Source organism: Saccostrea echinata, unplaced genomic scaffold (genome assembly GCF_033153115.1).
Source record: "Saccostrea echinata isolate AGI-Se365-2 ecotype Australia unplaced genomic scaffold, CSIRO_AGI_Sech_v1 ptg000009l, whole genome shotgun sequence".
Taxonomy (NCBI): Eukaryota; Metazoa; Mollusca; class Bivalvia; order Ostreida; family Ostreidae; genus Saccostrea; species Saccostrea echinata.
In genome coordinates this window covers 26,544,644-26,562,620 of record NW_026889758.1, presented here as the reverse complement: position 1 = coordinate 26,562,620, position 17,977 = coordinate 26,544,644, and the positions used below count along the sequence as shown (strand labels likewise).

Here is a 17,977-nt window from a genome sequence, read left to right as displayed (position 1 = left end):
CCAGTGGTACACTATTATACACCTTTCAGCAGGTCTACAACAAATTTTAAATTCATTTCATCCAATTGGCCATAACCAAGATTATATAGTTAAAACATAATCTGTGAAGAAAATTTATGTAGCACAGATTAACTCTTATGTTGACCAAAAAAAAATAAAAATAAATCAAGAAACAGCAGTCAAATCAAAAATGGTTGAGCACAATTGATAATTCTGCTTTTTTTTTTTGTATATCTAATTATGATGAATAAGATATTTTTTTAATGATATATTCTACACAAATCATTTTATGTAATACAGCTAAAAAACAAAAAGAAAATATATAAGTTATTTGAATTTACAGATTTTTTTTTTTTTACATGTGTTAACATATACATGTACATACATTTTTGCTGAACAACTATATACATTTTTGTAATACAAAAAAAAAACCAACACTTAATATCACATGCAAAAAGTAATACATGTACAAGTTTAACCATAAAAAAAAACATTATATCACTGAAGGGGAGAACCATGAGAAATATTAAATTAAAAAGTTAATACAGGCATGGCACTGCATACACAATGCAAAACAGTTCATGATTCTGTATTTTTAACATTGCACAATATAATGGAATTATTAAAATGAAAGCACCAAAAGAAAATTATGCTATGAACAAAAATCACATTTTGATAAAGATATCTATTATTTGTACCATTAGCTTTATAATGTATCCTTTAACTAAACGTTCAGAAACTTTTAAAACACAGAACACTAGTACTTACAAATACACCATGTACTATAATTGAGTAATATATATTCTTCATATTAATACATGAATTACCTGCAGGAGCTCTGCTTTAGGGGTATACTTTTCTTCCTTTTTTAATGAAGACATATTCTTTTTTTGGCAGTTATTCTGATTTTGATTCCTGATCCTTGTCAAAGTAATCATCTAAAAAATCACCAGCTTCCTCCCCCCAAACAAAGACAAAAAAAGTATGTGTTGAATTGACAAAATATAACATGATTCTAACTGTTTGTAACAAATCCTGTCGCGATAGGGCTAGTCTTAGAAACTCTGGCCTTGTGTATTTCAATAAATTCATAAAAAAAATACAAGGTCATATGCAACATACCTTACCCATTGTTAATTTTTCCAGATATTTTTAATTCAAAATCACAGTTAGCATCAGATGTTCCTAAACAATATATAAGCAAACATTACCAGGAGTTTTGAATAAATATCAAATGATGAAAATCATGAGAAAAATAACCAACCAAAGTTTTAGCTGTTATTTTCTCAAAATTGTTTTGGAAAAGGTGTACAACATAAGGCATTATAAAATTCATACAAATTAAAGTCCTTCAATTATTTGACCCCTTCATTTATATGGGAAATAAGAAAATAAAATTAAAAACTACATTATGTGTATATCCTTAACTACAGTGTATGATGAATATTACAATCTCAATATATTTCCTGCATGAAATTTAAAAAGGATGATATTAAATTAGAAAATTATAACCATTTTTTTTTAATATTCCCCTTCAATATTTCAGATCTTTTTAAAATTTACTACTATAAGACATAGTACATGTATTATGTATTAAAAATATTATTCATAGAGTACCCCCTCCCCTCTTTTGGTACTGTAGCTGGCCATCTCATCTTAAAAATAGATGTCAGGGGTCTAAAACTGTTTACTAATTAATATTGGTGTGAACAACCACAAAACTTTGAGCATACAGATAATTTATGTAAAATGATTCTCAAATTGTATCTGTAACACAAATACTAAATTTTCACATTGACATAAAGTAAAGGTGGAACTGGAATATGAAAATCAGGACACTGGACAAAGGAATGGTAAAGTAAACACCAACATATTCATGTACATTTGAGATCATAAAACATGTAAAGTGTATATTAACTAGTTCAGACTCCATTTAGATCTAGTTGACAAAGATTCTTATTCCTAGACATACAACAAAATGTATTACTATCAACATACCACTGAGTTTCATCAAGAAAAGAATCTGCACATTGTTACATTGTAAATAATAAACAATATTTCAAAAAAAAAACTTATCTATGATTCATAGACGAAGAACAACGAAAGAACACTAAACAACTCACAATACATAAATTTCCATTAATTCTAAATCAAGGTATAATCTGCTTGTTAAGTGTCTATATATAAATCTATTAACATTAAATGGTTTTATAATAGTTCATTTACAAACTGAGATTTCAAACATATTGACATTTCATGTATCACTAGTTTTGTTCAAGAAGTTCACTGAATGATAAAGGTTGTTTCAAATTGGATTCAATCATTCAAAGCACTGAAAAGCCGTGATACCCGTATATATCTAATTTATCATGACCTTTGCATTGAAACAGAAGCATGACCCCACAAATCAAATATAGTGTACCAAAATTAAGGTCTTATCAAAATATAACTAAGTAATCAAAATATTTCATCCTTATGTATCTATACAACCTGCATAAAATTTGTAGAAAACGGGTTGATTGGTTACCTAAAACAGAGATTAATGCCTAAATCATTCATGAATTCCAAAGACAAAGATAAAGGTCATATCCAATGACAGTACTGTAAAGATGTTTACTCAATGCTAAATTAAAAGATGATAACTTGAATATGTCATCCACAATAGAGATAAATGTTTTAGCCAATAATGAGGTATGATGTCAAGGCCAACCCCAATGACAGTATCTAAATACTAGTACATGTAACCTTGTTCTGATTCACTCTGCAGTAAAGTCAGAAGATTTATTCACAGTAGGACACCCTCAGCAGATAAAACATATTTTAATTAATTTACCAATCTCAAGATCAAAGGTCAAGCCCAACCCCTATGTTAACATTTAAAACAGCCATACTTCATTTTATATAAGTGATGATAAAAAATGACAATCAGACTGAGAATGGGTCCCTGTCCACAGATATTAAAACATTTTCAAGATGAAAAGTCAGAGTCAACTCAAAAAATCTTATCAGAATTTTACTTGTCTGATGTTGGAAGAAATTGATCAAAATTGATCATCCTCAATAAAGATGCTATTTTTTATTTTACTTATGCCAAGGACAAGTCCAACTTTACAACATCCCATCCTAATCTACATGTGTAAATTTGAATATTCTACCATGAATATGTCATCCAAAACAGAGCCAAATGCGAAGTACAATTGTCGAATCAGACCAATTAGACATTAATTCATTGACCAGATTTTGCTTCACAATTCAGCATCCATCTTCTAAAATTGTTAATTGAATCAATAACAAATTGTTGAGTAATAGTAATTGCTATAAGTACACATATATAACAGGCAATGCCCTTACAACTAATCATCTGAAATGGGAAGCACAACTTTTCTAGTAAAGTATGGAATATTAAACAATGAAACACGAAACTGACGTAACCACCCACCCGCTGCAAAATTTCTGATAGTTCCATTTCTAAAAATATACTGCCATACACTTCTGTCAGCAGTCTTAGGCAAATAAATGTCCCTAGATCTTTGACCTGAGCAGAAAAGGGGGGCTACCAGGTATTTATCTCCAACTAAGAACTGATCAGAAATGGTCAGGGCTTCAGAATCGTCTGGATCTAACCACCAAAGTGGCCTTATAAAAGGCTCATCAGATCCTTCCAAATAATTGAGAAAATCCATTTTCTTATATATTGAGTTATGCAGATCCAGAATGTCCTTGTTTGCATAAGAAAGTAAATTTGTATTTTGCATTAAAGCTGCCATTGGGACTTTTATTGCAGGGATAAATGCAGAAACCTGTAACCATCTTAGTAGTATATCAGGATCTATAGGGTTATGCTCAGACAGGTCAAGGGCTGAAATAAGTAAAGGATACCCAAACAAGGACAGAGTAAGTAAATTAGGAATACTGTTTGTCATACAAGTTTGGGATGCATTTTTCTCATTTGAATGTTGCTTGAAAAGGATTTCAACTGCAGAGGGTATGCTCTGTGTTCTGAAGGTTTCTTCTTGGAAATTCAATCCAGTCATGTTATTTAATAAGTGTAGCCAATACTTGTAAAACTCCTTACTTCTGCTAGGCCAATGTCCATCTAACCCATCCACTGATGGGATACTTTGCAAATCAAACTTTTTAACATGAAAATTGTTCGCAATTTCATTCAACTCTTTCAATATAAATGTTTGAACATGTTGTTTCCCTAAATCCCACACCGCACATTGCTTATTTCTATAGTCCAATAAATATGTTGCACTGCTGAATGAGTTTATAGCAAACATTTTCGATCTTATTCCAGATATGAAATTTGAAGATTCAAATGATGAAACAGGAAAAACTTTATATATCATGTTACATTTCAAATCCATTAGTTCTTGAAATACAGACTGAGAGAGGTTTATACTTAATCTGAAATCTCCAAAATGTTCTTCCCAGCTCAAAGGAATTTCTAACAAACCACAATTAAGATTATTGCTGGAAACATTATTCAGGATAAAGTTAACTAAGTTACTCCTGTCTTCTACTCCAAGGGTCTGTGTATCCCAAACATACTCAAACATCCATCCTAGATCTGTACTATTGAATGAAATAGCAGGTTGTAGGCCAAACTTCTTTGATGTTCCAATGTGAGCTATTTTGATGGATGTCCCTTGGCATACTGCATATTCAAGTGAGTTTAAGTTTTCACGGGAAACAGGAGATACACAAAATTTATTGCTGTTGGAATGGTTGAATGATATCTGTACTGCAAAGTCATCAACAATATAGAATGTTGTTCCAGTACTTGACAGCCAGTAATATTCATAAATATCACCTAGGTCCTTATTGTAGCCAGCAAGTATGGTTTGTTTAGAAATTTGCAAATTCTGTATTGGCCATGTGTTTCCAGATGGGTTTTGTTTATTCACAAGACCATACCAGTGTCCATGATTTAACTCAAAACAATCCTCTGGTAAAAAGGAGGTCAAGTTTTTCCAGCTGACCTGATAACATTGAACTCCATTCATCTGAGATGACCTCAGATATACAGCTGTTCCATCTTTAAGAACATAACAATACTTGTTAGTAGGGTCCTTGCATTGGTCACTCACTGATGTTTCTTTGGCCAGTGTTTTAAAATCATCTCCACCAAGTTTTAGCTTTAAAGCATTTTCATTCTGTTTAAGGTTGATAAAAAGTTCACGTTCATCAATATCAAACGTGAATACACCATCTTCTTTTAAGATTTCACCTCCACCTTCATGTAGCGTCCAGATTACAATGACACCTATTGCCATTACAAAGAACATTATGGTTACTGTAACCTTCAACACTTTCTTCCTCCAGTTTGGTATCTTCATATTGCTGTCCTGGTAAAATATTAAGAAAAGTACAAAAGTTAATGATCATATACGGTACATCTACCTGGGAAAAATAAAAGTTTGAACACACTCTGTACAGAGGCAAAATGATCATATACGGTACATCTACCTGGGAAAAATAAAAGTTTGAACACACTCTGTACAGAGGCAAAATGGTAAAGACATTGCTAATGAAAACTGTTACACATATTTGTTTACCTCTGCCTTAACTTCTGTCGATTTAGAACTTGGACTGTGAGAATTTAATGTATTGCTTCTTCCCTCAACTCCTCCTGGTGTAGTTTTCAGTGAGTGAAGGCTTCCCTCTCCCTTTGTACTCACATACTTTTTCTTGTTCAAGTTATCATCATTTCCAACTGTTAAAAGTTTGTCGTTTTCATGCTCACTACAAAAGCAGATGAAACAGATGAATGACAATCAATATATATCAATCTTTGTAAATAGACTTTCAATGTACATACATACTTTAACATGAACTGAAAGACTTGTGATTCATTTGGGTACACTAGCACCCTCTTTAAAAATATCTGTCTTTCTGGCATTTTAGAGTTTTTAAGTAATCAACTAGGGTATTCCAGCACATTCTTCACACAAATCTATGTTTTTCAGGCTTTTTTATATAGTTTTTTTTTATTGGGGGGGGGGGGGGTAAAAACATGTACCTATCTTTTTTCCTTGTTTACCGGTATATGGTTTATTGATTTTGTAAGGAATCAATTTATATTTATTTAACAGGAAACATAGTAGGATATATAGTATTAAAATGATTATTATAAATCACATTTATCGCATCATGATAACAATGCAATTTAGTTCCTAATGCCCATTTGCCAAAAATTCTAAAAGATAACCAGTAGAAATTTGAAACATATTTTTTCTCTTTTGAAAATTAACAACTATTTTCACAACAGTACCTGTTTTTTTTTTTTTCTTTCTTGTATTAACACTGTTAATCCTCCTAAACACCAGACAATATCATGCATGATATCTAAGGATTCTCTTTAGAAAAAAAGGACAATCTTTCACCTACACCCATGTAAATGTAGGTGAAAGCTTGTTCACTTCTCAAGAGAATAGACATCAAAGAAACCAGTGATCATGGTGATTCTTGGGCACTAATTTCCTAATATTCTCTTCCATTAATTCAACACATCTATGTCTATTCTATCTACAACATTAATTGATAAACTGTGCTTTAACACAAAAAATCAATAGAACACGAGCTGCATTAATTATTCATAGGACCTTAGTTTTTCCCTTCTTCAACAAGTTCTACAGTTCAATGTTTTGCCTTTTCTCGGATATGATGGATAAAATGCCGTCATTTTAGCTTAGTGTCATCATTCTAATTATTCACATCCCTACGCCAAATGCACAAACAGCGTCATAAAAAATCATTAACACTTATATTTCATCTATTCCGCATGTACACAAATGTTTGATGTTTCAACACCTAAACAAAGCACAAATTGAAAACAATTAAATTAGCAAGGTTTTGGGCTTTCAAAAGCCTAGACTACATACTACGATTTAGTCCTTTTAATTTCAATTGATTAAACGCTGATATAAAGCTGTAAGATACCATAAATTAACTGTGGTGTTTTCGGTCCTTGATCCCATCGTCCATAATGTTAATGATTCTAGGTCGATTAGACGCTTGGAAATTGTAAGACTTAGATCAAGATCAGGGCACGGATCTAAGGATTAGCCTGTGTTTTACATGTTTTATCTGGTAATATATATTTCATTGAATGAAATCTGACGGAGGAAGGGAGAATGAAATTTAAATTATCAATTTTAATTTGGGGGGGTTCAGGTGCACTTGTTGGGGTTGGGGTGGGCCCAGGTATATTCCCAATCTAAATTCAAGTTAAGTACGTATACGTATTCTTAATTCATGTTCATCATTTATTTTATTATGTCGCTGTGACATAATTTGAATAAGATCGTTAAATTCCAGTCGAAAACAAACAAACACCCAAAAACTAGTTATAGAATGCTAATCAACCAGAGATTCATCATGAAGCGTCGGTCCTATATCCAGATATATTGCACATAAGGATATGAATTAAAAAGAAGTCAACTCTTATAAAATTCCTCTTAAAATATTTTTCTTTGAAAGAAAGACCGGAAAATATTATGACTGTAATCATACTTTTTTCTAAGATGAACAAAAACATGCAGCGATATGCCACTTATCAAAAAATGAAATATACAGTAAACAAAACTCTTAAATTCCAATCCGATTATATCATATGATATAATTAATCTCAATAATAATACTGTATCAAACATTGTTATAAACCTCGAATCGATTGTTGACCGGTCTTACCTAGTAAAGCGCACACTTTTCACCTTATTGTCTGGTTCCTCTGCAAACATTTTATGGCAAACAAAGGCAAACAGAAAATCGACATTTTCGTACTGGCATGAGTTTCTGGTCTGTTTCTATCATTTATGTATGTAGGCCCCAAAACAATGAAATTGAATGGACCCTGCAAAAGCAGACCATGTATATACTCCTGGCATACGTCTACTAGGCAATAACTTCAATCATGAACTTGACACAGTATAAAGTAACGAGAACTATGGGGAAAGCAAGGGTAAAGGGGATTATAGTTCCGGAATTTGATTATGTTGGTCATTCCCCGGGGGGATACTTAAGAAAAATCAGATAACTGAACCCCCAAAGTATTCATAACCAGACAAACATGGAATACAATGTATAGAAGTCAAGCATTCTACGGTTAGAGATTGAAGGAAGATAAAAAAAAATTAGTTTTTTAAAATAATACTCTCTCATAGCTGTTAAAATGAAGTAGATATCAGTATATTTACACACTAAGCTACACAGATCACGCATCTGTAATCTTTAGTATAATAATTTCAATCGGTTCTTTTAATTAATGTGTTTTGAAGTCAGTGATGCTTAACTTTTCTTCCTGTACAAAGACACATGCATGTGTAAATGAAAATAAATTGATGCACCGCGGAGATATAATTATATGCATGTAAAATATTTTTAAATTAATTCTGGATCTATAGAGACCCACGTCGTATGATAGTCTGAAATATATGACGATAATAAATTTAACGATTTTGATATTTGACGTGCCAGCTCCCCCCTCCCCCCAATAATTTTGCCGATATATACATATGTAGTATCCTATATATACTCGTAGTTACTTTATGTTTGTGCCCCCCTCCCCTCAATAATAACGCCAGACGACTTCTTTTTCACTTGTCAAAGAAATTTTGGTAACTAGTTCTCCCATAAACTGAAAATATTTGCCCCCCCCCCCCCAACCACCACTCCTCAAAAAAAAAAAAAAAAAAAACAACAACAACAACAACAAAAACAACTGAAAATGCTTCCTACGGGCCTACTATGCATAGAACATACATGTAATATACAGATAGGTACAAAATCATACCCTATTTATGAACACACTGCACACAAATATGTAAACTAGGGTAAAATATAAAAAAAATCATATAAAATGCATTAGTTCAGTTGTATACATCATGCACCTTATATAACGTACGTTATATATCACGCACCATAGTAATGTTCAGGCAATTGATTCATAGTATGTTGTTTAACGTCCAAAATCGAGAATTTTTTACTCATATAGAGACGTCAGTGTATGTCCGTTAAGGGCTTAAAATTTAGACCCCTACTTGGCACTCAGGGCCATTGAGCAGTGAGGGTCCTTTATCATGCCAACGCCTACCATGAAACGGGACCTTGGGATTTAAGTTCTCATCCTAAAGGACCTTTCTTTGGGTACCAAGACTTTTGATCTCTTGATCTTGACCTTGGAGTTTGACTTGCATTTGAGAATCTTTAACCTTTGCCCTGATCTACCATACGGGGGCATTAGTGTTTCACAAACACATCTTATTTTTATAATACTTTATTTCTGTGCTCTTGATACATACTAGACTATAAATATATTGACCAGATACTTTTCAGACACAACAGCTTGCGCTCTTTACTCATGCTAACATAGTCAATAGTCAATATTTTTACACTCGATGTAGAGAAAAAGTGTATGCAGTCTTCGTTTCTTAACATGCATCTTATTTTTAGATAAGTACATTTTCAAGATATTTTTTCCAGTGTGCCCATACAGACTCAAATTTATCAGCAATAAAAATTTCAACAGCTATGTATTTTTCAACATGATACATATATATCGATATAAAACATTTCCAAATAACCTATTACCGGAAGTCCATGTATATTTGGTATTTTACATGTATAACTTTTTAAATGTAGTGGAAAAAATACTGTTTAGCATATACGATTATAAAGTTTATGACTTAGGTTTGAATTCAGAAGTAAAAAATCTCCAAAAATTACATTTTGAACATTAAAACCTTCACGTTTTGATGTAGTTTTATACTGAGATCATTCCAAATATGCATGTGCAATACAATTTATCTTTGAACATATATGTGCAATACAATATCTTTGCACATGAAAAGTACATGCAGAATTAATAATTTCACATTCATTGTTGCAGAACGTACAAATATTATTTTCTTTTTTTACAGGTAGTGTTCTATGCAAAATTCTAAATTTAAACTGTAATCACTAGACAGCAGAGTTAAAGATATTCCTTTTAAAAAACACACTTATAAAATATCGTTCGACTCCATTTCTCAAAGATATTTTTGTATTCCATTTTGAAAAGAAGCACTGTACATAGGCTTTAAATTCGTCATGTCAGTACCCTTATAATTACGTTTTGTACATTTATCAGTCAACATCAATTTTTTTTACATAACAATGGTAAAAAGGACGCCATAACTTTATAAAAATTTTCCCTAAAAAACTCGTCGTCTCTTTCAAAAACTTTAGCACTAAAAATATACTGTTATACACATGTATTGCATAAAACAAAGAATGATAAATTTTGTAATTTTCCCACAAAACTCTCTGTAGACAAAAATGGACCATTGACTTATAAATATAACTTCTTCTTTTTTTTTTATTTTGTTTTAATTTTAATTACTCTGTGCATAATTTGGTTGTGAACTTTTGTCTGTTAGCTTTTTCCAAATTTTCTATAGTTTTGAATGATTTTTTTCTTTAATTCACCTTTTTTTCATTGATAAAAAGTTTTTGTTATACCTTTATAAATTAGTTCCTATATAAATCTATCTAAATTCTATCGTTTTATTTATTTATTTATTTATTTTTTTATTTTTTTTTTTAATTTTTTTTTATTATTATTATTATTTTTTTTAGCCTTGCTTGTCATTGTTTATGTTTTTTATTATTATTACTTTTATTTTTTTTATTTGTTTTAGGACAGGATATTATTTTGTTTTAGGACAGGATAACCAATTACAGAAAGATACTTTATCAATGAATCATGAATGTGTTTGGTATTTAAAAAAAAATTAAATCCGCCCTTCTGTTGAACGAGCGCGAGTTTTCCCCCTTCGAAAAACCAAAGCGACCTCTTTCAGTTCCTGTCGTCGCCATATTTGTCCAACAAAATGACACCAGAAGAACCATACCATTCCCTGTCCCATCATTTCGACGAGTAAGGGACCCTCTCTGTCTTGTGAAAGAACCAACCATAAATAAACTCAGCTGAAGGTGATGGAATATCGCAATGTCGTTTACAATGCCGCACGAGACGGCAAAATAAACCGTTTAAAAATCTTTTTGGACCACAAGTCTAAAGACGAAGTCGTCAAACTAGTGCATGCCAAAACAAATGGAGCCACCCCTCTTATCATGGCGTGTCGTAACGGGCACCTTGATGTCGTCAAGTATCTGCTGGACTTGTGTAAAGCCGACCTGGAACAAGTGGGATGTGTGACCTTTGACGGAGAAACAATTGAGGGGGCACCACCACTGTGGTGTGCTGCTGCTGCAGGTCACACTCCAATCGTGAAATATCTAGTCGATAGAGGATCAGGAGTCAACAAAACAACTTTTACAAATTCCACACCTCTAAGAGCAGCCTGTTTTGATGGACATATTGAAATAGTCAAGTTTTTAGTTGAACATAAAGCAGACATAGAAATAGCAAACAGACATGGTCATACATGTTTAATGATATCCTGCTATAAGGGACATAAAGAGATTGCAAAATATCTGCTAGAACTTGGTGCTGATGTTAACAGAAAGAGTGTTAAAGGTGGGATAAGTTCAAAAATAAATATTTAAGTAATTTAACCATGTTAACATAATTCAACTACTAACGTTAATCATTTGACTAGTTCCAAATGAATCAAGGGTGCAGGTAATGTATTCAGGCATTATTTGGTTGAAAAATCTGGTTTGTTTGACTGAGTAGTCTGGGTACCAGAGCTGTGCCAAAAGTGAAGATAATTTTATTTTTTCTCTATATATTTTATTGAAAACTACATATCGTTAGATCTCTGGTAAATGGCAAATTTTTGTCCAATTTTATTATTTATTTCAGTACTTAAACCAGAAAATGTGTAGTAATCTTTTTCTAAAAGATCATTACATATTTAGTTTTAAGAAAAAGATAGTTCATCATTTACATCAGTTCTAAAATTCAAGATCAATGTTGACTATATAATTCAATGTGCGTGTATGACTTAAATTTTCATGTCACACTTAAATTACAATATTCATGATATTTTTGAAATATCAATCCTGATCAGATAAAAACTATTTTTTTATCAAACATAACGATTTCTTGGATAATCGAATTGTAATCAAATCTGTCAAGAGAATAATGTCATTCCAGTGATTTTACAAAATGTTGTTTTCAATGAAATATATAGAAAAAAAAATTAAATTATTTTCACTTTTGGCACACATCGCATATATCTGTACCTTGAGATTCAGATGTAGTCTTATTATATTTTATACCTCCAGAAGAAATTTTAATTTAGGGAAGCAAAATTGAAAATATCTGCCCTGAACAGTGATTGACCTGCATAAAACTATTATTGTAGTTTATGTTTTTTTACTCATATTTTATTTTTGAAAATAGTCTTTTTCATCCATTTCAAGAAGGAATTTAACAATTAGGAAAATTAAAGTTCATTTTTGGAGAAAATGACCTTATTTTCTAGGGAAAACTACTTCCGTTCAGCTGTGAATTTGGATCATGAAAAACACTGATAGTTGAAATAAATTCAAACAATTTTTTATATCTTCATTGGATACAGAGAGTTAGAAAACAACAAAATCTGGAATTACCGGTAACAACTTTTTTATTTACACAACTTTTTTCTCTTTGCGGGGTCAATGGGGGGTCAATGGGCATAACCAACTTTTTTCTTTCCATAATATTATGAACTTAATGGGTCAGTATCTTACAAATCAAGTCTGAAAGTATGTGTTCATTATGTTATCTTTGATGACCCATACTATGGCAATACAGGAACACTACAAAATTGAATGTGTTTGAAGGTTTAAAATATCTATAGGTAAGATAGAAAAGATATAGTGAGAAAAATGATCATTACGCTGACAGAGAGAGATAGCTCTTAAGGTCAGACAACACGTGCCTCAAATATCTGCTTTTGTGTCTCTCTGAAATTTACCAAAATTATTTAATATTATTGTTATCTTGCTATTTCTAAACTGTTTTTGAAATAGCTTTTAAATAAAGACTAAAAAATTGTGATATAAGCAATTCAAGTCATTTCCAAAAGGATTATATAGGAAACACCATCATCATCACCTTCCACAAATGCCTGTTGAGGTACCTCAATTTTTTGTGAGGAAACTTGTTAAAGTAGAAATACTTCAATGACAAAGTATTGGGAAAAATTATATATTATTGAGGAACGTTTCATCTGACCTTAAGAATGTGAATGTTGTCTACAAGAAAAAGAAAGAAATTAAATATTTCTATTGTTTGTTAGGGTATTTGGAACTAGAAAAATGACAGCATGAAAAATTTTGATTTTACTAATTATGATCAATTATTTCATTTCCAGCACATTTTTTGGATTTGTTAAATTAATTCCTATCATACGTACTTTTGATAACTGAAATATTACAAGTAAAAAATCCATGTGTGATAGCTGTGATCCACATTCATTGAATTATGGATGTTGACTAATTCAAGTCCAATATCAAACACATATTGACTGCAAAAATCAAAAAAAAAAAGAGAGCAAAATTTGTTTGAGCATTAATAAGCCCTTATACCATAAAGGTATCAATTTATTTTTTAAATTTTAGAATTAATACTGTTGCTCTTAAGTCTCTCAATTATTTGAAATTGATCAATATTCAGAATCTATAGAAGAAATGTCCTTATAGTTGAATGAACTGTAAAAGTGACAAGATGCGCAAGACAATGTGTTTCTTGAACTGTCACACTTTCAAATATACAGGGGTCTCTTGCGTGTTTTGTTTTGTACTTTGCATAATAGTATTTTATTCCTAGAACATGTCATTTTGATGTAAGGATGTCCGATGAGTATAATGATTTCATGTCTACAACAAACCCATATTTGCTTAAGGACAGACGATACGTTCCTCAATAATATATAATTTTTTCTAAGATTTTGTCATTGAAGTATTGCTACTTTAACATGTTTACTCGCAAAAAATTGAGGTACCTTACCAGGCATTTGTGCAAGATACCAGAGGATGTTTTTCCTATAAAATCCCTTTGGAAAAAACTTAATTAGCCAATAACACATTTTTTTGGTGTTTCATTTTTTAAAGACAATTAGAAACCAGTTTAGAAATCAGAAGGTAATTAAAATTTTGAATATTTTCCAAATAATTCGAAGGTATACAAAACAGACATTTGAGGAACGTATCGTCTGACCTTAATCTGAAAAAACTACCAGTAAGGCCAAATAAAAAAATAGGTTTGGTTCCGGTTACCCGACTGTCCCTATTTTATACCCCGACCCTAAACTTTTTTTTGGCAATTTTCATATTTTTTCCGGAATTTTCCCCGATTTTCATCAATGGCTCTGGTTTAAGTTTTAGCAATGATGGCCTCCTTGCACAACATAGTGCAAGTGTTTAATAGTGTTAAATCCAAAGCAAGCTAGCACGTAGGTGTGACCGTGTCCCCTACCAATATTGACTAGTACAGTGTATATTATCACACCACATCTAAATGTCATTTGCAAAGCAGTAATAGGTATTATTTAGAAAATTAAGAAAATCATTTTGTTAAAAAAAAAAAAAAAAAAAAAAAAAAAATCCCTACCTACCTACCCTAATTTTTTTGGAGGTGTAACCGGAACCACACATATTTTTTTGTTTGGCCTAATATAAATGATGGTAAGGTTTCTCACTACCAGTAATGTAAACGATGGCAAGGTGTAACTGTCAGGGCAAAGAAACCTTGATTGTAAGTTTAGAGAACAGTGTTCAGATAATGTTAAAACACTGACATTTTTTAGAGCCTACATGTACCATCTTTTCCAGAAAGTTAAATGATCATATTATTAATATACACATGTTCCAAAAATGTATTACGAAAAGTTACAAATTATGATTTTGGTTAAAATCTTAGTTTACTCATGATTTCAAATGTTAGACAAGTTGATTAATATCTTAATTATAAATTAAGGAAACTGATTTTTAAAAAAAAAAAATTTGTAGGCAACACAGCCTTGCATGATTGTGCTGAATCAGGAAGTCTGGATATAATGAAAATGCTGCTCAAATACAGTGCAGTGATGGAAAAAGATGCATATGGCATGACTCCTTTACTTGCAGCCAGTGTAGCAGGTTATTCAAAAATAGTTGAATACCTCATCACCAGACACGACTGTGATAGGCAAGAAAAAATTGATGCCCTAGAACTTTTAGGAGCAACCTATGTTGATAAAAAGAGAGACATGCTGGGTGCAATTAGTTTCTGGAGATCTGCAATGGAAGAGAGATTTTCAATTCCTCATTCCCCAGTGCCCAAACCTTCATCTGGTTCTCAAGTTCCTGCATATGAAAATGCTAAAGAAGTGGTGTCATTAGAGCAACTAGATGAACTTGCATCAGATCCAGATAACATGAGAATGCAAGCATTACTTGTACGTGAGAGGATACTTGGCCCAGCCCATCCAGACACCTCGTACTACATCAGATATCGAGGGGCTCTGTATGCAGACATGGGGAATTTCGATCGCTGTATTATGCTATGGATGTATGCCTTAGACATGCAGCAAAATGTGTTGGAGGCTCTCAGCCCAATGACTCAGAGCAGTTTCTTGTCTTTCGCTGAACTTTTTTCCTTCATGACGACTGAGTGGAGAAATCGACCTGCTCATCCTGTAGCATTTCGTGATATTATGGATGTTCTTTTACGGGCTATCAAGGAATTAGGACAAGGTCAGGATCACCTGATGAAGATGTCTATTCCCGAACGGGATTTAAGTCACTTCAACAAACTCCTTATCATAATAATGCATATTCTGTGTTTAATGTGTCGTCTTCAGAAGTCTTTGAAACCAGAAGAAGAACATGAACTGAAACAAGTTGTTTACAAACTAGTTCAGATGAATCCGCGAGGCACCAAAGGCTATACCCCCCTTCATCTGGCCTGTTCAAAAGATACCACCAATGTTGGACGATATCCTGTTTGTTCCTTTCCCTCAGCTGAAGTTGCTCAGCTTCTTATTGAAGTTGGTGCTAATGTGAATGCTGTGGACGTTGATAAAAATTCTCCTCTGCATGTGGCTGCAGCTAATCGACCTTGCCGGTCAGAAGTGATCCGTACATTGCTGAAGAATGGTTGTCATTTAGACATGTGCAACGGAGATAGGAAAACAGCTATGCAACTGATTAGAGGAATGAGTATAAATGATATTGTATCTCCACTGAATTATTTATCTTTACAATGTTTATCAGCACGTAAGATTGTTAAATGTAATATCCCATTTAAAGGTCATATTCCTCAAAAACTGGAATCCTTTATTCTTATGCATTGATGACAATGGTGGTATCAAAAATTTTTGCCCATTATCATGGTTATTGGAATATAAGTATTGTATGTAAAAAAGGGAAAATAAAGAGACTCATAAATCTCTAACACCAAATAAAACTTTATTCTATTAAATTTTTTGTAAGAAAATTGTTGTGACTTGAATTATATTATTCATTACTTTTTTTACTTCTTAAATTGAAAGTTTGAGAAAATTTCATATATTTGGATAAAACACAGAATTATACAGAGATATTAAAGAAAGAATGCTTATCATTCTGTATGTTCTTATTATGGTCTAAAATACTATTTAATTACAATATATGGAGTACATTTGGTATAAATAATTTATTTTTAGGTAATCCTTTTTTCGGCATATCTAGGATTTTAACAACTTGTAAATTTAACCTTTTAAAAAACCAAAAAACCCAAAACCGATTAAATTTGAATTGATTTCTTGATTTACATTTGTTAATATGTGCTTTATTTTAGAATCAAAACTATACAAAATCATTCCATTTGGATGCATGAACTGTAGCAATACACCTTTTTAGCTCACCTGAGCCGAAGGCTCAAGTGAGCTTTTCTGATCACATTTTGTCTGTAGTCCGTCTGTCCGTCTGTAAACTTTTCACATTTTCGACTTCTTCTCAAGAACCATTGGGCCAATTTCAACCAAACTTGCCACAAAGTATCCTTGGGTAAAGGGGATTCAAGTTTGTGCAAATAAAGGGCCACGCCTTCTTCCAAGGGGAGATAATTAAGAATTCGTGAAAAATTAATGGCATCATTAAAAGATCTTCTTCTCAATAACCACTGTGCTTGAAAACATGAAACTTATGTGGAAGCATCCTCAGGTAGTGTAGATTCAAATTTGTTCAAATCGTGACCCCCGGGGGTAGGGTGGGGCCGCAATGGGCGATCAAAGTTTTACATAGGAAATATACAGGAAAAATCTTTAAAAATCTTCTTCTCAAGAACAGCAAAGCCATAATTGGTCATATTTATATGGTAGCATTCTCAGATAGTGTAGATTCAAGTTTGTTCAAATCATGACCGCCGGGGGTCGGGTGGGGCCACAATGGGCGATCAAAGTTTTACATAGGAATATATAGGAAAAATCTTCAAAAATCTTCTTCTCAAGAACAGCAAAGCCATGATTGGTCATATTTACTTGGAAGCATCCTCAGGTAGTGTAGATTCAAATTTGTTCAAGTCATGACCCCCGAGGGTAGGGTGGGGCCACAATGGGCGATCAAAGTTTTACATAGGAATATATAGGAAAAATCTTTAAAAATCTTCTTCTCAAGAACAGCAAAGTCATAATTGGTCATATTTACATGAAAGCATCCTCAGGTAGTGTAGATTCAAGTTTGTACAAATCATGACCGCCGGGGGTCGGGTGGGGCCACAATGGGCGATCAAAGTTTTACATAGGAACACATATAGTAAAAATTCTAAAAAAAAAAAAAAAAAAAACGATTTGTTAAGAATAGCAAAGCCATGATTGGTCATATTTATATGGTAGCATCCTCAGATAGTGTACATACAAATTTGTTCGAATCATGACCCCCGGGGGTCGGGTGGGGCCACAATGGGCGATCAAAGTTTTACATTGGAACACATAGTAAAAATCTTTAAAAAAAAATTATTTGTTAAGAATAGCAAAGCCATGATTGGTCATATTTATATGGAAGCATTCTTAGATAGTGT

At 32.4% G+C, this 17,977-nt stretch overlaps 2 protein-coding genes across 2 annotated transcripts; one reads left to right on the top strand and one right to left on the bottom strand.

Annotated features, from left to right (window-relative positions):
* Window positions 1-303: 303 nt before the first annotated feature.
* Window positions 304-7,007, bottom strand: LOC133182117 (SITS-binding protein-like). Its single transcript, XM_061316843.1, has 3 exons — window positions 6,946-7,007; window positions 5,562-5,748; window positions 304-5,351 (listed from the first exon to the last, which is right to left on the bottom strand). The coding sequence occupies exons 1-3, from the start codon at window positions 6,981-6,983 to the stop codon at window positions 3,354-3,356; spliced, it is 2,223 nt and encodes a 740-aa protein (XP_061172827.1). The 5' UTR covers window positions 6,984-7,007; the 3' UTR covers window positions 304-3,353.
* A 3,838-nt stretch (window positions 7,008-10,845) lies between these two features.
* On the top strand, window positions 10,846-16,280 carry LOC133182127 (protein fem-1 homolog C-like). Its single transcript, XM_061316854.1, has 2 exons — window positions 10,846-11,524; window positions 14,947-16,280. The coding sequence occupies exons 1-2, from the start codon at window positions 10,981-10,983 to the stop codon at window positions 16,269-16,271; spliced, it is 1,869 nt and encodes a 622-aa protein (XP_061172838.1). The 5' UTR covers window positions 10,846-10,980; the 3' UTR covers window positions 16,272-16,280.
* Window positions 16,281-17,977: the final 1,697 nt, after the last annotated feature.